This window comes from Salminus brasiliensis, chromosome 2 (assembly GCF_030463535.1).
Source record: "Salminus brasiliensis chromosome 2, fSalBra1.hap2, whole genome shotgun sequence".
NCBI classification, from domain to species: Eukaryota; Metazoa; Chordata; class Actinopteri; order Characiformes; family Bryconidae; genus Salminus; species Salminus brasiliensis.
Window position 1 is genome coordinate 55370601 of NC_132879.1, and position 22147 is coordinate 55392747.

General features: G+C 42.8%; 2 protein-coding genes across 5 annotated transcripts in view; one reads left to right on the plus strand and one right to left on the minus strand.

The window, feature by feature from the left end:
• The window catches only part of slc37a3 (solute carrier family 37 member 3), a 36074-nt gene extending 31730 nt beyond the window's left edge, over positions 1 to 4344 (plus strand). For 2 of the 4 annotated variants that reach the window (XR_011978990.1, XR_011978989.1), the window contains 2 exons: positions 1830 to 2023; positions 3596 to 4344. The gene's annotated coding sequence lies outside the window, so the exon portion shown is untranslated. Of the gene's footprint in view, positions 1 to 1829; positions 2249 to 3595 lie in introns of all 4 variants that reach the window. The other 2 variants (XR_011978991.1, XR_011978992.1) reach the window with 2 other exon arrangements.
• cdkn1d (cyclin-dependent kinase inhibitor 1D) lies at positions 18 to 12798 on the minus strand. The gene is made up of 3 exons (XM_072673228.1): positions 12580 to 12798; positions 3562 to 3998; positions 18 to 1908 (listed from the first exon to the last, which is right to left on the minus strand). The coding sequence occupies exons 2-3, from the start codon at positions 3992 to 3994 to the stop codon at positions 1850 to 1852; spliced, it is 492 nt and encodes a 163-aa protein (XP_072529329.1). The 5' UTR covers positions 3995 to 3998; positions 12580 to 12798; the 3' UTR covers positions 18 to 1849.
• Positions 12799 to 22147: the final 9349 nt, after the last annotated feature.

Sequence of the window (22147 nt, forward strand, 5' to 3'; positions counted from 1 at the left end):
AAAAAAAACAACAAAATAAAACAAAATTAAGCAAAACAACAAAATGAAACAGAACAAAAAAAAACAAAACAGAAATTAAGCAAAAATTATGAATTATTATTATTAATATTATTATTAATCTGTTCTTAGCACTTTGGATACTGAAGACACTAACAAGCCAGAATATAAGGACTACTCCAGTGCAGTGGTGTCCAGTCTATCGCAAAAGGGCAGATGTAGCTGCTGGAATTCAAGCCAACTAAGCCCCCCATCCACACGTATCCAGATATTTTAAAAAATGAGATTTCCCAACTCCGATTATTTAAATATTCAAGATGAAAAACGCTTGCATGGGTGTGCTAGCCCTGTACGGGGCGACAGTGCCTCCTCAGAAGAGACATTAAAACACCACGAAGAAGAAGGCTCCCTTTTAGAAAATTACAGATTTATAATGGGGCGGCCGACACCCATAGAGGAAAGGAGGGGAGAGAGCCTGGCCAATTGTGCTCTCTCCGACTCTGGGTGCTGATGGCAAAGTATAGAGTATACTGAGTATGGAGGTATCTGAGATTCAGCCAGAAACTTGCATGCGTCGTGACGTCAGTGGTTTCACAAAGCTCTGTTGTCCCTGTCCAAGCGATAACACTGAAAACAGTGTATTTATGTGGACGGGAGGCCACCTATACCCATACCTGGAAAATACCTGGATACATGTGGACGAGGCCTAGAACTGAAACCAACTAATCAAACAAGTGGAAGCAGGTGAGCTCCACTTCCGAATGGAAATGTGCACTGACCCTTTTCAGATAAGCCTGGACCCCCCTGAACACCCCCCCCCCTCCAGGACTTTGCTCTCTACGTTAAATCATATGGATAATCGTTTACCTGAACCTACAAAGCTGTAGACACCAACAAACGCATCATAGAAGTCAATGGCCAGCTGCTTCTGCACATGTCCACTGGCTTCTACTAAGCATTTCTTCAGACAGTGGGTTTTCTGTTTAGTAAACGTGTCAAACCTCTTGTCCAAGCTAATCTACTGTATGCCATAGAGGCAGCAGGCAGAGATGATACCGGCCACAGGCTGTTCCTAATGTGCAGGCTTCAGAGTACTTTGGGCCCTAAACGTGTGCAACCTGGCTATCATAGAAGAACCGGAAAGGTTCTGGGTTCTGGGGTAGAGAGAACATGCTTGCTGGTAGAACATCATCTATTAGTGAGGTATTGATGGTATTATAATGGCCAATTGATCAGTAAAAATTTCTATTTTTTCTAAGGGAAAAAAAGGTATGTAGATCATATGTTGAAATAAGCGTTTGTATTAGATGCCCAGGTCAAACGACACCAAACCACTAGAACAACAAGACTAACCTGTTCAATTCTGAATAATGGACGTTGTCGTGCCTGGTATGCAACTGGGGTCAGTGTTTGACCCCATGCTGTTTGTCATACAGAGGTGAGAGATTTTAAAACCAGCTGAGACGTTTAGCTTAGTGCACAAGACCAGGTCAGACCAGACCCAGCCCATTAATTAAGAGGTGAAAAGGTCACGGTATTTAGGCCAGCACTGAGAAAAGCAACTTTGGTAACATGACCCGAAGCAAATGGAAGTGTTCTCTTGGGCGGAGTGCATTTCTGAACCTCCACAGTCCATTTCAGAGAAGTTCTGAGAAGTTCTGCTGTTTTCTGGATGTAGTTCGGGGATTTTTAAGCTTAATTGAACTGATTTTTTTTACTTTACATTTTAAAGTCCGTTCAAAGCTTCTGATACTCAGCTAGATAAAAAGCTACATTTGCAGGTAATGTATTTACATTTATGAACACAGTCGTGAGTCGAGTTTCTTCCGCAGGTTTCTCACACACTCCGTGCTCACTGCCTCGATGACACTTTCTGATGAAGAAACCTCCTCTTCTTCACAGTGAAGAAGTCTAAAAGAGAGACACTGTGTGTTAGAGCAGAGGTCATCTCTCCTGTCCTGCCCTGTCCTGTCCCCAAGCCAGTCAGCGTTCTTCCTGTTTCCAGTTCCTGACACCTCCAAACCAGGTAAGCGACATTCTGCAGTTTCTGATTACCTGACTCAGGTGTGTTTGGAGATGGAGGAAGAAAATGAAGGCAGGGACTGGCTGAGGGACCCTCAGGGCTGGAATGAGAAGTATTTGGCAGAGCAACAGGATGTGAATGACCAGTGTTCGAGTTGCTGGGTGGACAAATGCATCAGTTCTTCTTGATTCACTGATCTGACGATGGTGATTCAGCTGAATCAGTTGTGTGAGTATGTTAGAATCTTGGTTTTGATAAGTTTAATTGCTTCCAAAAGAAATGATTCAATAAAATATGAAATCTCAAATTTAAATTTGATTCAATTAAATGACAATTATTTAGGAAACAATTCAGTGCATCATGAAATAAAAATAATAAAATAAAAGTTCTCCTTGAATTAAATTGATTATGATTCTTTAAGAAGCAATTCAATTTGTCAAATTTCATCACAATCCAAATGAATCCAAATCAAATTGAATTGTGGTGAAATTTGACAATTAATTGGTTCTTAAATAATAAAAATAAATAAAATAAAATCACTGTGAAATCTTAGAATCATTTCCCAAATACTGTTCCCAAGATCAATTAACTGAATCATTTCCTAATGAATTGTAATTAAATTGAATTACTGTGAAATCTGATATTCCATGATGCACTGAATCATTTACTAAAGTTTCATAATAAAACTGAATCATTGTGAATTCTGGAATCGCTGTAGTTACTGTAGTCCCATTTGTGTATTCTTGTGTATATTGAGTATTTATGTAAATAATCTCTAATAAAAAATCTAAATAGTATCAAAAATAACTTAATCAAACTGAACCACTGAGATTTAATGATCTGCTGAATAATTTCCTAAGCATCATAACTGAATTGAATTAATGGTGAAATCTGAAATTGCAAGATTTACTGAATCGTTTCTTAAATAATTATAATCAAATCGTGATGAAAATTGATTAAATGAATCTTTCATGAATTGTAAATAAACTGAATCACTTTGAAATGTGATATTTTACAAAGCATTAAACTGTTTTCTAAAGCAACACACTGCACAAATGGTAAAATTAGATATGTTGAATTGCTTCCTAAAGAATCATAATTAAATCGAATCATGGTGAAACCTCGAATTTTATGATGCACTGAATTGTTTTCTAAATAATTGTAATCTAATTGAATCACAGTGAAATTTCATGTTTTATTGAATCAAAATCAATGGTGAAATTTGACACTAAACTGGTTCCTAAAGAATCAGAATCAAATTGAATCACTGTGGAATCTTGGATTTCATGATGCATTGAATCATTTACTAAATACTTGAATTACAATCAATGAACTGAATAATTTCCTAATTAATTAATTAACTTGAATCACTGTGAAATTTAAATTCCCTTTTGCACTGAATCATTTCCTAAAGACTCATAATGAAACGGAATCATTGTGAATTCTGAATTGGTATTTTCCAACCTGAATCCGGATTCAACTACTGCACCATTTTACCCTCCACATCATAGCACACCTGTTCAGCCTGCCGTCTCTCTCACCTGTGATTGTGGCTTGTCTGTGTTTGATCCCCAGCGGTGTTGACATTCTCTTCTCCAGCTTGGCTCCTCTGAATGAGCCTCTGGCCCTCAGCTCCAGGTACTCTTCTCCCCCACTGTTGACCGGTGCCTCCAGCCTGCGTTTGGGTGCCCCTGCCCGTACCACACAGCTGCGGTAAAACGCCGGGACGTCCTGCCAGCGCATCTCCTCCCACTCCACCGCTCCGGCCGCAGGCCGCTCGCTCTGGAAATCGAAGTTCCAGCGCTGCTTGGCCACCTCCACGCTCATGCACAACAGCCTCTGGAAGTCCTGCTGGAGCTGCTGGTGATCCACCGGGCCGAAGAGGTTCCGCCGGACAGCAGCGACCCTCGGCTTCATATCCTCCTCCCCGCCATCAAGCTCCCCGTGATCATAGTGAGATGAAGTCATAGTCATTGATCTGCAGAGAGAACGAATTTGTCAATATATTATACTGGAAAACACCTGAATTCAATGACAAAGAGGTGTGTCCAAATACATTTGTCAATGTACTGTATTGCAAAAAAAAAATGAATTCAATGATAAAGAGGTGTGTCCAAATACATTTGTCAATAAAGTGTACTGGGAAACACCTGAATACAATGATAAAGAGGTGTGTCCCAATGCATGTGTCAATATATTATACTGGGAAACACCTGGATTGAAAGATAAAGAGGTGTGTCCCAATACATTTTTTAATGTACTGCATTTGTCAATGTACTGTATTGCAAAAAAACTGAATTCAATGATAAAGAGGTGTGTCCAAATACATTTGTCAATAGAGTTTACTAGGAAATACCTGAATTTAATGATAAAGAGGTGTGTCCCAATACATTTTTTAATGTACTGCATTGCAAAACACCTAAATTTAATGATAAAGAGGTGTGTCCCAATGCATTTGTCAATACAGTGCACTAGCAGGCTCCGTTACACCTGCGGAAAACCACAACACTGCATAAATCTCCCAAACAGGCCTGTTAACGCTACGGCATTTCAGCTAGGGGGGCCCTCGGTCCTCACAGAGCATAAAGACAGGCGGGAGCACGAGTACAGGTACAGGTATCTGTCACTGTACAGCGAAAAGTGTCCTCTGCATTTGACCCATCTGTGGTAGTGAACACACACACTAGGGGCAGTGAGCACACACACAACCAGAGCGGTGGGCAGCCAACTCCAGCGCCCTGGGAGCAGAGAGAGGGTGAAGGGCCATGCTCAAGGGCCCAACAGTGGCAGCTTGCTGAGCCCGGGCATCGAACCCACAACCCTGTGACCTGCCCTTAACATTCAGCAGGCTATACATTTGAAAGTGAAAAGCATTTTACAGCCCAATTAGGCTTCTAATTTGACTTCAGCCAAAATATGACAAATTAAATGAGCCATAAATAAACAAAAACAAACAAACAAACAAATAAATAATCATCAGTAGATGGATCATTAGATTGGATCATCATTACACACACTTTCTCTGTTCTATGGTTGAGCAGAAAGGTTTAAGTACAGCTGGATAAGTTATAACGAACATGTCTGTATCCGTACATGCACTGTATGGACAAAAATATTGGGACACCCGCTCGTCTCTTCTAAAATCAAAAGTTTAAAAAAAAGAGTTTATCCTGTTTTTCCTTCTGCGATTTTGGAGGAGCATTGCTGTGAGGGCAGGATGTTGGATGATGATCACCACCCCACCTCATCCTTATCCTCAATTTCCCAACTAGTACTGGATGGAGCTCCACCATCCATCATTCCATAGAGCACAGTTCTTCCACTGCTCCACAGCTCAATGCTGCTGGGGGGCTTTGGACCCCTCTAGCTAGTCCACGCCTGACATTAGACAGCATGGTGCCAATAGGTTCTTGATGTTGATCTGCTCCAGAGAGTCCTATTCTATTGGCAGTAGGTTTTTGCAGAACAGAATGTTGAGGAAGGAGAAAGCCGGGGGTTCAGCTCCCTTGCCCCTCCTTCTTGCCAGTCTTGGGGATTGAACCAGCAGCCTGACCTTGAGCCAGCTTCTCTAACCATGTAAGCATTTGCTTTGTCTAGCGAACCAATCTGGCCTAAATGGTCCACCTGGTTTTACCTGCTGAGTAATCCTGCATCACCTACACAGAATACCTGAAAACCAGACCAAAATTCCACCTACTGAGAGCAGATCTCCCTGCCTTCCTGCCTCCTGCCTCCTGCCTCGCTCTGTAGACCACTCACTCACTCCCTGCACGTAAAAGGCTGCTGCTTTTATAGCCGCCTCCTTATCTCGGAGAGAACCCTCTAGATGGATTCTGATTTGCCTCTCGCTGTGCGTTTTTGCCCGCCAGTCAAACTGTTACATGCTTATCAGTACAGATTTGGTAAGAAGCCCCTCAGAAAACACTGACGGGGGAAGCTTGCAGCTGTTGCCTGGAGCGTGGCGTTATTACTGTGGCGTTAAACACAACAGACTGCATAGCGAGTTCAGCTGGCGGCAAGTTTCAGCCTAAGAACAGCCAGTAGAGGTTCATTCAGTCAGGAATAAAACCCCTCTGCCTGCTTTAACAGCAGATAATTACTCAAATACTTATACTTTTACTTAACTACTTAAATACTCGTCCTTTTACTCAATTACTCAAATACTTATACTTTTACTTAACTAATTAAATACTCGTCCTTTTACTCAATTACTCAAATACTTTTACTATTACTTAACTAATTAAATACTCGTTATTTTACTTAACTCAATTTCTAAAATACCTGTACATTAACTCAACTATTCAAATACTCATACTTTTACTTAACTACTTAAATACTTATCCTTTTACTTACTTTCTAAAAGACATATACTATTACTCAACTATTCAAATACTCATACTTTTACTTAACTACTTAAATACTCATCCTTTTACTTAACTACTTGTAATTTTACTCAATTTCTAAAATACCTATACATAAACTCAACTATTCAAATACTTACACTTTTATTTAACTACTTAAATACTTATCCTTTTACTTACTTTCTAAAAGACATATACTATTACTCAACTATTCAAATACTCATACTTTTACTTAACTACTTGTAATTTTACTCAATTTCTAAAATACCCATACATAAACTCAACTATTCAAATACTTACACTTTTATTTAACTACTTAAATACTTGTCCTTTTACTTACTTTCCAAAAATACCTATACTATTACTCAACTATTCAAATACTTGTACTCATTCTCAATATCTAAAACACGCCCATTTATTTACATGCAGAGTTTTTACCATAGCATTGCAACCAAATCACACCAGTGCAGAAATGAATCTGCCCACATTCCACAGACTACTGAATAGTCACACACCAACACATTACACACACACACACACACAACTAAACAATGTAATAAGGTCTAATTGATCTGTTAATTATTGTTTTTTTATTTACTTAAATGTGTTTAAACACAGAATCCTTGAAACTGTACTTTTCCACCATTGAGCTTCACTTTACCTTGATTGATGTGTATTCATTATCATGTCATCCAGTGTTTTCACACTTGGTACACAGCTTTAAACAAGCTGGGCAGAGTGTAGTGTATTGTGTCTCCATACGGACTTTTGTGTTTAGTAGAGTCTAAGATTAGAGGGATCTTTTGGATTTTAGCTGATAAAAACTAGATAAGGGTCTTTTCTGAGTGAACAGTTAAGCTCTTCTGTAAGTCACTCTGGAGAAGAAGCACTGCTCCACAGCACTGTACAAGCTGAGCAAATTGCTAGTGTACATTCATATAACACATAACTCGTGTTTCTTTAATGCACAACAGACTCATCTGGCCGGTCATAATATGGGGAGGGATCATACCTTCGATTAGTGCAGTGTTCTGGGCTGGAAGCCATATAATACCCTACAAGGCCGTTCGACTGAAAGTAGGTCTGTGGGTCACTGTTTCTGCCCGCGCACATCTGCAAGCTGTTTTGGTGGAAAGACAAGAGGCCTCTAGAGTTGTTTGCGTGAAGAAGTGGGCGTGGCCTGCATGCCAAACACATTTCCACACACAGAAAGGCGGAGCTACAGTCCACACACACACACACACACACACACACAGACGCACGCACACCCTTACACACATACACACTCTTGACCTGACAGAACATTCTGTCCAATCCAAAAATAAAGAAGTCCCAAAGTGTGAGAGACGTGCACACGGTGTTCTCTCTCCCTGCTTGGGACGGACTGTCAGACTGACCTGCACACTGTCCATCTGACTTAATGCAACTCCAGAGACCCCCAGGTTTAATAAAAATACATAAAAACATAAGAATAAAATCCCCCCAGGTCATGTGTGTCCACCCGGACAGCCTGGACACGGATTAGTCCTAGTCCTGGACTAAACTGCAGTGTCGGTGGTGAATCACCATTGGACGCTGGTTTAATCCAGATCTGTAGATATTAATGCAACACTGTTAAATCAATACATCCCATAATGAACTACTACTACTACTGCTGCTGCAGGTGCTAATTCGACACTGGGAATGTGTTTCCATGAATGTTTCCAGTCATTTAGGTCACTGGTCTGTCCCAGAGGGGCAGCTCAGGGGCAGCTCAGGGGCAGCTCAGGACAGCTACTCGAGTCTACCTGGTTCTGACGTGTCACGGTGGTGTTGATGCAATGTAGCACGGAAATGATGTTCATGTTTGACTAGGCTATTTTTTACTCAATTACTCCAATACTTAATAATAATAACTCAAATACTTGTACTTTTACTCTACAATTTCAATTCTTACCTTTACTTTTTATTATTTAAATACTCTTCTACTCAACTATTGAAGTACTTGCACTTAACTGTACTTAATTTCTAAAATACTTATACTTGTACTCAACACCTCAAATACATGTCTTATACTTAAAATACTTAAGCCTTTACTCAACTACTATACCTTCACTCAATTTCTAAGTTAAACACTTTTATTTACTTAATGTAAATACATGTACTCAATTTCTAAAATTCTTCTATTTTTACTTAACTATTTCTATGCTTGTACTTTTACTTAATTTTTAAAACACAAAAATACTTTTATTCAACAACTCAAATACACATGCATTACATCAGACCTTATACTTAAACTATTTATACTTTTATTCAACTGCTAAAGTACTTACTCAATTTTAAAACCCTTATAATACTTTAAATAAAAAAAATACTTTAACTTTCACTGCTTACATTTATCACATTAAGTCCTCGTTACAAATCTCTCTTTCCTCCAGCACATATACACACACCAGCAAATATACACACACCAGCAAATATACACACACCAGCACATATACACACACCAGCACATATACACACACCAGCAAATATACACACACCAGCACATCACACACACCAGTACATATACACACACCAGCACATATACACACACCAGCAAATATACACACACCAGCACATATACACACACCAGTACATATACACACACCAGCAAATATACACACACCAGCACATATACACACACCAGCACATATACACACACCAGCAAATATACACACACCAGTACATATACACACACCAGCACATATACACACACCAGCAAATATACACACACCAGCACATCACACACACCAGCACATATACACACACCAGCACATCACACACACCAGCACATATACACACACCAGCACATCACACACACCAGCACATATACACACACCAGCAAATATACACACACCAGCACATCACACACACCAGCAAATATACACACACCAGCACATATACACACACCAGCACATCACACACACCAGCAAATATACACACACCAGTACATATACACACACCAGCACATCACACACACCAGCAAATATACACACACCAGTACATATACACACACCAGCACATCACACACACCAGCACATATACACACACCAGCACATCACACACACCAGCACATCACACACACCAGCACATATACACACACCAGCACATATACACACACCAGCACATACACACACCAGCACATATACACACACCAGCACATATACACACACCAGCAAATATACACACACCAGTACATATACACACACCAGCACATCACACACACCAGCAAATATACACACACCAGTACATATACACACACCAGCACATCACACACACCAGCACATCACACACACCAGCACATATACACACACCAGCACATCACACACACCAGCAAATATACACACACCAGCACATATACACACACCAGCACATCACACACACCAGCACATATACACACACCAGTACATCACACACACCAGCACATCACACACACCAGCACATATACACACACCAGCACGTATACACACACCAGTACATATACACACACCAGCACATATACACACACCAGCACATATACACACACCAGCACATATACACACACCAGCACATATACACACACCAGCACATCACACACACCAGCACATATACACACACCAGCACGTATACACACACCAGTACATATACACACACCAGCACATATACACACACCAGCACATATACACACACCAGCAAATATACACACACCAGTACATATACACACACCAGCACATCACACACACCAGCACATCACACACACCAGCACATATACACACACCAGCACATCACACACACCAGCAAATATACACACACCAGTACATATACACACACCAGCACATCACACACACCAGCAAATATACACACACCAGTACATATACACACACCAGCACATCACACACACCAGCACATCACACACACCAGCACATATACACACACCAGCACATCACACACACCAGCACATATACACACACCAGCACATATACACACACCAGCACATACACACACCAGCACATATACACACACCAGCACATCACACACACCAGCACATCACACACACCAGTACATATACACACACCAGCACATATACACACACCAGCACATCACACACACCAGCAAATATACACACACCAGCACATATACACACACCAGCACATATACACACACCAGCACATCACACACACCAGCACATCACACACACCAGCACATATACACACACCAGCACATCACACACACCAGTACATATACACACACCAGCACATCACACACACCAGCACATCACACACACCAGCACATCACACACACCAGCACATATACACACACCAGCACATCACACACACCAGCACATATACACACACCAGCACATATACACACACCAGTACATATACACACACCAGCACATCACACACACCAGCACATATACACACACCAGCACATCACACACACCAGCACATATACACACACCAGCACATATACACACACCAGCACATCACACACACCAGTACATATACACACACCAGCACATCACACACACCAGCACATCACACACACCAGCACATCACACACACCAGCACATCACACACACCAGCACATCACACACACCAGCACATATACACACACCAGCACATCACACACACCAGCACATATACACACACCAGCACATATACACACACCAGCACATATACACACACCAGCACATCACACACACCAGCACATATACACACACCAGCACATCACACACACCAGCACATCACACACACCAGCACATCACACACACCAGCACATATACACACACCAGCACATCACACACACCAGCACATCACACACACCAGCACATAAACACACACACCAGCATATTTACACACACCAGTACATCACACACACCAGCACATCACACACACCAGTACATCACACACACCAGCACATATACACACACCAGCACATATACACACACCAGCACATCACACACACCAGCACATATACACACACCAGCACATATACACACACCAGCACATCACACACACCAGCACATATACACACACCAGCACATCACACACACCAGCACATATACACACACCAGCACATATACACACACCAGCACATATACACACACCAGCACATCACACACACCAGCACATATACACACACCAGCACATATACACACACCAGTACATATACACACACCAGCACATATACACACACCAGCACATATACACACACCAGCACATCACACACACCAGCACATATACACACACCAGCACATCACACACACCAGCACATCACACACACCAGCACATCACACACACCAGCACATATACACACACCAGCACATATACACACACCAGCACATATACACACACCAGCACATCACACACACCAGCATATTTACACACACCAGCAAATATACACACACCAGCACATCACACACACCAGCACATATACACACACCAGCACATATACACACACCAGCACATCACACACACCAGCACATATACACACACCAGTACATATACACACACCAGCACATCACACACACCAGCACATCACACACACCAGTACATATACACACACCAGCACATACACACACACCAGTACATATGTCTGCCTGCAGTCCACGTTCAGATGAAGCACCATCACTGAACCACTCAACCCCAAACAAGCTCAGCTGTCCCTCCTAACAGTTCCCTGATGTCTCTGTGGCTCCTGCAGACAGTAGGCTGGGCACACCACCCCTGCATCCACCCTACAGCAACCCTGAGGAGATCCTGCTATGCAGATCTAGCAGATGCACTCACCAGCCCCAAGTCAGTCCTGCAGCTCGGAAAGAAGGAGCCCACAGAGCAAACTGCCCTCACTGCAGAGGGGTAGAGTAGCAGCAGCGGTCAGCTGTCACGCCGCGCGCAGAGACGCTGCTGACCTGCGCATGTGGAGCTTGTTTGTTTGGATGTGAGCGCGCGGGGAAGGCTCTGCCTCCAGCTACAGCTGAGACAGTGGTGGCGGTGGTGGTGCTGTCTGAGGGTGTAGGGGTCTCACCCTCGCAGCTCCTCTGTGTTTATTTACCTGTTTTGGTTGAGACTGCGTGCTCGCGCGCGCGCGCGCTTTAGACCAAGCGCGTGTCTTATCAGTGGAGGAGATACGAGGTAAACAGACAGAGTGAATCTTCTCAGAGGTGAAAAGGCCGGGAGAAAAGCCATCACTTACCTCCTCAGAGTGTTTGTGCTGTAGTTTGGGCTGAGTCTGAGCTGCGGGGCTGGACACTGGCTGGACACTGGCTGGACACTGGCGGCGCTGTGGCTCTCCCTCCGCTGATCTGCAGAAAACTAGGTCAAATATGTTGGCAAACGGTCCCCATTTCCTCTGTGTGTGTGTGTGTGTGTCTCTCTCTCTCTCTGTCTCTCTCTCTCTGTCTCTCTCTCTGTCTCTCTCTCTCTCTCTCTCTCTGTCTCTCTCTCTCTCTCTCTCTCTCTCTCTGCTCTGCTGAATGTGACACAGTTTCTCGTGTTTTGCTCGCGTCACGTTTCTTGCTGGCTCTTCGCCAAACGACCCGAGTCACGTTGACATGCAACGTGACTCCGAGAACCCACCAAGAAGGAAAACAGAGAGGTGGGGGTGGTGGAGAGGGGTAGGGCACTCTGGTGCTAGACATGGCTTTTTATTCAGTCTATGAAGCTATGAGAGAGAGAGAGAGAGAGAGAGAGAGAGAGATGAGGTAGGTGGGTGGTGTTGGGGGTAAAGTTGAGCTGGGGTGAGGTGGGGTGGGTGGTGTTGGGGTGAGGTTGAGCTGGGGTGGTGTTAGGGGTAAAGTTGAGCTGGGGTGGTGTTGGGGGTAAAGTTGAGCTGGGGTGAGGTGAGTGGGTGGTGGTGGGGTGAAGTTGAGGTGGGTGGTGTTTGGGATGAAGTTGAGCTGGAATGAGGTGGGTGGGTGGTGTTGGAGTGAAGTTGAGCTGGGGTGAGGTGGGTGGATGTTGTTGGAGTGAAGTTGAGGTGGGGGTGTTTGGGGTGAAGTTGAGCTGGAGTGAGGTGGGTGGGTGGTGTTGGAGTGAAGTTGAGCTGGAGTGAGGTGGGTGGGTGGTGTTGGAGTGAAGTTGAGCTGGAATGAGGTGGGTGGGTGGTGTTAGGGGTAAAGTTGTGCTGGAATGAGGTGGGTGGGTGGTGGTGGGGTGACGTTGAGGTGGAATGAGGTGGGTGGGTGGTGTTGGGGTAAAGTTGAGCCGGGGTGAGGTGGGTGGTGTTGGAGTAAAGTTGAGCTGGAATGAGGTGGGTGGGTGGTGTTGGAGTGAAGTTGAGCTGGGGTGAAGTGGGTGGTGTTGGAGTAAAGTTGAGCTGGAATGAGGTGGGTGGGTGGTGTTGGGGTAAAGTTGAGCTGGGGTGAGGTGGGTGGTGTTGGAGTAAAGTTGAGCTGGAATGAGGTGGGTGGGTGGTGTTGGAGTGAAGTTGAGCTGGGGTGAGGTGTGTGGGTGGTGTTAGGGGTAAAGTTGAGCTGGGGTGAGGTGGGTGGGTGGTGTTGGAGTAGAGTTGAGCTGGGGTGAGGTGTGTGGGTGGTGTTGGAGTGAAGTTGAGGTGGGTGGTGCTTTGGGTTAGGTTGAGCTGGAGTGAGGTGGGTAGGTGGTTTGGGGGGTAAAGTTGAGCTGGAATGAGGTGGGTGGGTGGTGTTGGAGTGAAGTTGAGCTGGAATGAGGTGGGTGGGTGGTGTTAGGGGTAAAGTTGTGCTGGAATGAGGTGGGTGGGTGGTGGTGGGGTGACGTTGAGGTGGAATGAGGTGGGTGGGTGGTGTTGGGGTAAAGTTGAGCTGGGGTGAGGTGGGTGGTGTTGGAGTAAAGTTGAGCTGGAATGAGGTGGGTGGGTGGTGTTGGAGTGAAGTTGAGCTGGGGTGATGTGGGTGGGTGGTGTTGGAGTGAAGTTGAGCTGGGGTGAGGTGGGTGGGTGGTGTTGGGGGTAAAGTTGAGCTGGGGTGAGGTGGGTGGGTGGTGTTCGAGTGAAGTTGAGGTGGGTGGTGTTGGGGGTAAAGTTGAGCTGGGGTGAGGTGGGTGGGTGGTGTTAGGGGTAAAGTTGAGCTGGGGTGAGGTGGGTGGGTGGTGTTGGAGTAGAGTTGAGCTGGGGTGAGGTGTGTGGGTGGTGTTGGAGTGAAGTTGAGGTGGGTGGTGCTTTGGGTTAGGTTGAGCTGGAGTGAGGTGGGTAGGTGGTTTGGGGGGTAAAGTTGAGCTGGGGTGAGGTGGGTGGGTGGTGTTGGGGTGACGTTGAGGTGGGTGGATTTAGGGGTGAAATTGAGCTGGGGTGAGGTGGGTAGGTGGGTGGGTGGTTTTGGGGGTGAGGGTGTGGTGGGTGGGGGTTCTTGTGTTTCACTTGGAATACAGGTTTCCTGTCTGAGTGTTGTGGGCGGGGCTGAGCTGAACCTGCAGCATGAGAAGGATCATCCAGGTGTTTAAACCACAGACTCCTAACAGAGCTGAGCCCCCAAAACATCCAGGTAGAAAAATTATATTTAAAGGCTTAAACCATTTCCCCAGATAAATATTCACAGATTTAAGTAATCATTCCCTCAACTTAATACACTGTTCCTTCAATTTAATAAATCATTAATATTAATAAATAATACATTCATTTAAAGAAACATTCCTTAAGTTTTTTTTGCCTAATTTTAATCAATTATTCTCCTGGTGTAATAATTCCCTTATTTAATTAATCAGTCCCTTGGTTTAATAAATGGTTCCCTCACTTTAATAACTAATTCCCTCAACTAAATAATTCCCTCCATTTAATAAATCATTATTAATAAATTATCCCCTTAATAAAAAAAACCCATCCCTTCAGTTTAAATATTTCCCCTTAATTTAATAAATAATTGCTTAAATTTAATAAATCATTCTATCAATTTAATAAATAATTATCTCAGTTTAATAAATAATTCCTTAAATGTAATAAATAATTTCCTCATTTTAATTAATAGCTCCCTATTCTTTTTTATTTAATAAATAATTCCTTTAATTTAAATAAAGTTTCCTCAATTTTAATAAATCATTCCCTCAATTTGATTAATTATTCTATCAATTTAATAACTTGTTTCCTTAGTTTAATAAATTATTCCCTCAATTTAATAAACAGTTCCCGTGTACTTTGAGTTTAGTAAATGATTTCCTCCAATTAATAAATTGTACCCTCACTTTAAATGAATAATTCCTTCAATTTAGTAATTAATTCCCTTCATTTAATAAATTGTTCCCTTAGTTTAGTCAATTGTTCCTTAAATTTAATAAAAAAAAGTTTCTCCACTTAATAAATCATTCCTTTATTCATTTTATTAAATTTATAAAACTAAGGGGATGGCTTAAGTCCAGATTTTTCCACCTTGATATTTTAGGGGCTCCGTACAACTTTATAATTTGTGTAACTTTTGATTTTAATAATTAATAAAGTTCTTGATCTAAGATCTAACAGGATCTAACAGCCGTTGCCCAGTGATAAGCAAAGAGAAATTTATATAATTAAACTGTGACCTTACTGTTGAGGAACACAGCCTCATTAAATTTAAACTATGTGTAATTATATAGTAAACATATCTCGTTATCAGCTGTATTGATTATTATTATTGTTATTATATCACTATAATGAGAGTTATCATAGTAATCCTCTCAGTCTGGTCCAGTTTAGTGCAGGCTGTGAAGGCCTTAAAAGCTATTACACTTTGTGACGTTATTGTTGATATTGCTTATTACTGATTGTGTTTTAGTAATTACTGCATAATTACACATAGTCTTCAATTAAGGATCTGTTTGATCTTGTATATTTTGTTATTTTCTTTTCAGGCTTTTTTACACTGTAAGTCTGAAGGTGCATCAGTTGCAATGAGCCACCAGGTCAACATGCCCAATGCCACAAATCGGCTAGAGGTTTGGGCAGTGGAGCTGTGTTCTCTAGACTGTTTTTCTAGACTTTACTTTAACTCTTGTGGTGGAATACAATCAAATGTAGTGTAATCTAGATTTTGGAACTAGTAGAGACTCTTATTGCTCCCAATAAAACTTGATTAAGTCAAGTCAAGTCAAGTGGGGTTTTATTGTCATTTCAGCTACATACAGAGTACACAAGTGCAACACAGTACAACACAGTGCAGACAGAGAATAATAAATAATTAGGGGTAGTGTGCAAATTATGCAGTGTGCAATAAATATTGACTCCAGTGAGGTAGAATTAGTGCAAAATGCTTCCCATACCATCAGTTCAGTCTCTGGAGTTGAGAAGTCTGATGGCTTGGGGGAAGAAGCTGTTGCAGAGTCTGGTCGTGTTGGACCGGCTGCTGCGGTACCTTCTTCCTGATATCAGGAGGGAGAACAGACCGTGTGAAGGAAGAAACACTAGATGAGAACGTGTCTACAAACTTTTGGACACATAGTTTGAGTTCTAAAATGTCAAAGCCAGAGATCGTATTGTGTTGGCTACACACACAAGGCTAGTTTATTCTCTGGAGGGTTTAGTGTAACTGTATATCGAGGCCTTCTGGACAGCAGAGATGTCCTGAGGAGATACAGGTCTTGTTCACAGTGCTGATGGAATCACAGTGTTATTGGTGGCTTAGAAAGCTGCAGGAACTAGCCTGGAGTTGACAGCCTCGTGACCTTGGCTCTTGCAGCACTGCAGTCTGAGATAAGGTGTACTGTCTGAGCCGCAGTACACGTGTGTCTGAGCTCACTTTCTGGAAATGGGTCTAGATAAAGCAGTGATTTGATCAGGCCGAGCTGCTGCTTATCAGTCTGTGTAGTGTAAAGGAGCTACCTGTAAAGAAGCTTCGTCAGCATCATTTCCGGGCTTTAACTTTGTCTGATACACACCTGAAGCCTGCATGTTTTGTGTACAGGTGTGTTTTCTGCATGCTGACAGGACAGGTCAACTTAAATAGACGAAATTGGAACTTGGACATTTTTACACAACAGAAAACAGAACTGATGTAAAATATGATGTAAAGTATCAAGAAACAATTTTGGAAAAATATATTAGTATGAAAGCAAGCAAACAAATAAAATCCACAAATATAGAGCATGAATAATGAATAATGTAGCTTTATATGGTATGAAACAATAATTAAACTAAAGGAAAATAAAGAAAATAAACAGGCATCAAAAACCTCTGAAAAACAACCATTAAACAGTAGAAAAGTGCATTTTCTATGGTTGCTATGGGATCCCAAGTGGTTGCTATTGGATGCCTGTTGGTTGCTAAGGCATTGCAAAGTGGTTCCTAAGGTGTTGCTATGGTATAGGTGTTGGCTGCTAAGGTGTTGCTAAGTGGTTGCTAAGGTGTTGCTATGGTGAAGGTGTGTGGTAAAATGTGGGGTGCCAAAATGTGCAATAATTTTATTAAAAAAAAAAAAAGAAGTTTACAGACACATTTCAATGCATTCCTATGGGAGAGTTTTGGCCACAATGTGTTTTTATTCAGATGCTTACTGTACGAATCTGCATAAAAGCTAGAATCACAAACATACTACTATTTTAAAAATATTATTAATAATTACATTTTAAATAAAGGTTTCTTTAAAAGTCTTTATTAAAAGATAACGTCCATCTGCCCATCTTCTTCTTTCTGGATCATGGTGGGTCCTGCCCGGAATCAGTGAGCGCATGGCAGGAATATCATGGCATTATAGCAAGGCATCAGTCCATCGCACACTCATGCACTCACAGTTAGGGGCAATCTGACATAGCTAATTTACCTACCATGTGTTTCTGGGAGGTATAAGGAAGTGGAAGCACCTGGAGGAAACCCGGGAACAACAAGACCCCTGGAGCTGTGTGGCACACACACTACCTGCTGCTCCACACATTTGAGCTTATGTCTATATGTCCAAATGTTTGTGGACACCCCTTCTAATAAATGCATTCAGCTACTTTGAGCTACACCCGTTGCTGACACAGATGTGCAAACACACACACAGCTTTCCTAGTCCCTGTAGAAAAATACTGCCAATAGAATAGGACTCTCTGGAGCAGATAAATATAAACCCATTGGCACCATGCTGCTGCCTAATGCCAGGCATGGGCTGTAGAGGGGTATAAAGCCCCCCAGCATTGAGCTGTGGAGCAGTGGAAGAACTGTGTTCTCTGGAATGATGGATGGTGGGGCTCCATCCAGTGCTTTTGGGATAACTTGGATAGTTGAGGATGGTGTGGTGGGGTGGTGATTATCATCCAACATCCTGACCTCACTAACGCTCTTGTCACTGATGCAATCAAATCCTCACTGCAGTGCTCCTCCAAAATCTCGTAGGAAGTCTTCTTCCCTGAACAGTAGATACAGTTACTCCAACAAAAGTAAGATCAGCTGTTTTTAATTGCCTTGATTTCAGAAGACACAATGAATGAGCAGGTGTCCCAATACTTTTGTCCATATAGTGTATGTTAATCGCAGTGCATTGTACAGTTGCAATGGAAATGATTCAGCCCACACTGCAAATTAGGTTCATTAGGATAATTACAAACTATCATCTGTCTGCAACGAATCTCTCCACATGCAGCACAGAATACCACTTTTAATAACGACCACAGTTTCAGACGAGCTGCTTTAGTAGTTAGTAAAGCTCCCATAGACGTTTTGGGATTCTGTTCTGTGGAGCAATGAAACAAAACCGGACCTTTTTGGGCCAATGAATCAGTGTTATGTCTGGCTGTGAAGATCACCCTGCCCACAGTGAAGCATGGCGGTGGCTCGGTGGTGCTCTGGGGCTGCTTTGCTTCCTTTGGAAACCTGCAGAGTGTGGAGGGAGGGCAAGATGGATTCAATCAAGTATTAAGAGAAAACATCAGGCCTGCTGTGAGGAAGCTGAAGCTTGGGCATCACTGGACCTTGCAACAGGACAATGATCCTGAGAATACCTCAAAGTCCACCAAGGCTTGGTTTTAGAAGAAGTCCTGGAAGATTCTGGAGTGGCCGTCACAGTCGCCTGAATTGAACCCCATAGTAAATCTTTGGTGGGGTTGGAAGAAGGTGGTTGCAGCAGCAAACCCAAGGCTATTAGTGAACTGGAGGACACTGCTCATGAGGAATGGGTTTCTCAAAAGTTTCCGCTGCCAGTAAGGCTGTGCATCACATTTGCAGCAGGTCAGAACAGCAGAAGGGTTCTACTAAGTCCTAAAGAGGCTCGTCATGAAGAGGTTGAGTAATTCTGACACTGCAGTCGTCATTAAAAGTGGTATTCTGTTCTGCACTTGTTCTATTAGTTATGTTGAGATATTTAAATTAGTCTGGTTTGATTGGTTTATTGCAGACAGCTGAAGGTTTGTAATGAGGGTTGATTCATTGCAGATACAACTGCAATCAAAGGGGGCATCTGCAAATCAGCCATAGTTAATGCATGCATTTCTCAGTGTGTAATGATTGAAGGCCTGTGGCTTTCCTCCCTTCAAACTCCACTACAGGCTTTCATCCAGACTGAGCCGCTAATCAAAAAGCTGAAGTTGTGGAACCTATATAGCCGTATTGCCACACAGTTGTAACTGAAGTCTCCAATTTGCGGTAGTGGTATTTCAGTGACTGGCGTCTAGCTCGCAGGACGTGTCGTGGGGCTGCTGGAACTGCTTTTACACCTCAGTGAGGGGCGGTTCACATGCCTGACCGCAGCGAGAAGGAGAAGGGTTTGTGCTGGTGGAGGAAGTTTTCTGTCTGTGAGGAAGGGCAGTGATGTCAAGAAGAAGAAGACGAAGGAGAAGAAGGACCCAGGTGCACTGGTGCAGAAACACACACACACAGACACACACCACCCTCAACCCTCACACATACACACACTCTACTGCACGTGTGCACGCAATGTAGGCTTGTTTGTTAAATGACAACATGCTAAACCAAATATCTACGGCTCCAATAAAAAATGCACTGTCCAAAAGTTTGTGGACACTAATTAATGCGTTCTAATAAATGCATTCAGCTACTTTATGTTGCACCCACTGCTGACCCAAATGTGCAAATGCACACACACAGCTTGTCTAGTCCCTGCAGAGCCATAATTCATAAATATTGATATTATTATTTATTATTAAAACAGACCCAATGCTTTGTAGGTCAATACGTCAGCTGTGAATGAACATCCCCTGTGCCTGGTTGTTTATTGTGGTGGTCACATCTGGGTTTGACCGTTACTAACCTCTCTGGTTTTACAGGCTCCCCCTGCCCTCAGTCATGGGGCTTAAGAACCGAATTACACAACAAGTCAAGTCAGCTACAGTACAGAACAAGTATAACAGTTAGTTCCAACCAAGCAATCTGATTGGTTGAAAAGCGTTCAGGCTATGCTGTAATATCTGATAATACTGTTGTTCTCACCATGCCTGTATCATTCTGCTTTTCTCTAAACTGGTGGGACTACTTTTTTGGCGTAAGAAAACGCTTTCAAAAATGCAGATTTCTGGAAATATTCAGGATTTCTTTGTTGTTCTTTACAAAATAAAAATATTAGGACATTCGAAGTCAAACAAGCCCTTGAGGACAGCAGGTTATACGCTATACAGACAAAAGTATTGGGACACATTCCCATTAAATCAAGGGTATTAAAAAGAGTTTATCCTTATCTATTTCATAAGAGTAACTGTCTCTACTGCCGAGGGAACAAGGCTTGCTACTACGATTTTGAAGGAGAATTGCTGTGAGGATTTGATTGCATTTAGCGACAAGAGAATGAATGAGGTCCGGGTGTTGGATGATCACCACCCCACCTCATCATCCCCAACTCCCAATCCCAAAAGTACAAGTAGGTAGTCCACGTCTGGTATTAGGCAACATGGTGCCAATAGGTTCATGTTTATCTGCTCCAGAGAGTCCTTATATTCTATTGGCAGACCTTCTCTACAGGGACTAGACAAGCTGTGTGTGCATTTGCACAACTTAAAGTGGCCAAATACATTCATTAGAAGGGGTGTCCACAAACATTTGGACACACTTTGTGTGATTTTAATGTTGCCTCTGTTGCTCTCTGCCAAACGTGAGAAGCTCTGGCCATGACCTTTCATAAAAGGCCTGGCGTAAGGGCAGTCCCACAGGACACTTGGGGCCTGAGGAGAGCCTGCAGTAGGAAGAAAACAAATTCTTCCATTGGTGGAGGCACAGGTGGGGGGATACGGAGGGTCCGGTTACAGCGCAGCTGGGTATTGTCAGCCCGGCATTGAGAGGGTAAGAGCTAGAGCCCCTGAGTAAATGAGTTTAGATGAAATGAACCTGAGGGAGTAGGAGGGGTTTGGTTGTAGGAGGGCAAGAGGGGTATGACTGTTTGTTTTTTGGGGGGGATGTAGAGGAGGGGGCTTTAGGGTAAACAGAGGAGGGGGTATTTTTCTCCTTCAGTCGTTAGCCTTCTCTCTGAGAGAAAGAGAGCGAGAGTGAGCTTGTGTATGCTGGGACGGCCAAGACTGTAAACTGATCTCTTGTTTTGTCGTTTGTGTGTGAGGGTCTCGCTGTACTGCTGTGTAAATGAACCCGTGAGCAAAACCTAAATAACTGTGCTCCAGCATTTTCCTGCTGATCTTCTTTTTGGGATCTCAGAGAACTCAGCTATGCTTAGATTCTCTAAATGTGTCGAGGACTCTAAATAAAGCACAAAAATGACTTGATCACACACACGCATGTGAACACACACTGGTCTTAGCAGCCCGGCTCTCTCTTGCTTAATTAAAGCTCATGTTTACTCTATTAGTTGTAGTTTTAGTTGCGGTTGTAGTAGACGCAGTAGTAGTAATTGTGGTTGTAGTAGTAGTATGTGTAGTAGTAGTAGTTTTTGTAGTAGTAGTAGTAG

Coding starts and splice junctions, on each gene's coding strand:
- cdkn1d (XM_072673228.1), bottom strand. CDS start 3,994: ATGACTATGACTTCATCTCACTATGATCACGGGGAGCTTGATGGCGGG. Junction 1,909..3,561: donor CAGACAAGCCACAATCACAG/GTGAGAGAGACG, acceptor TCTCTCTTTTAG/ACTTCTTCACTGTGAAGAAG.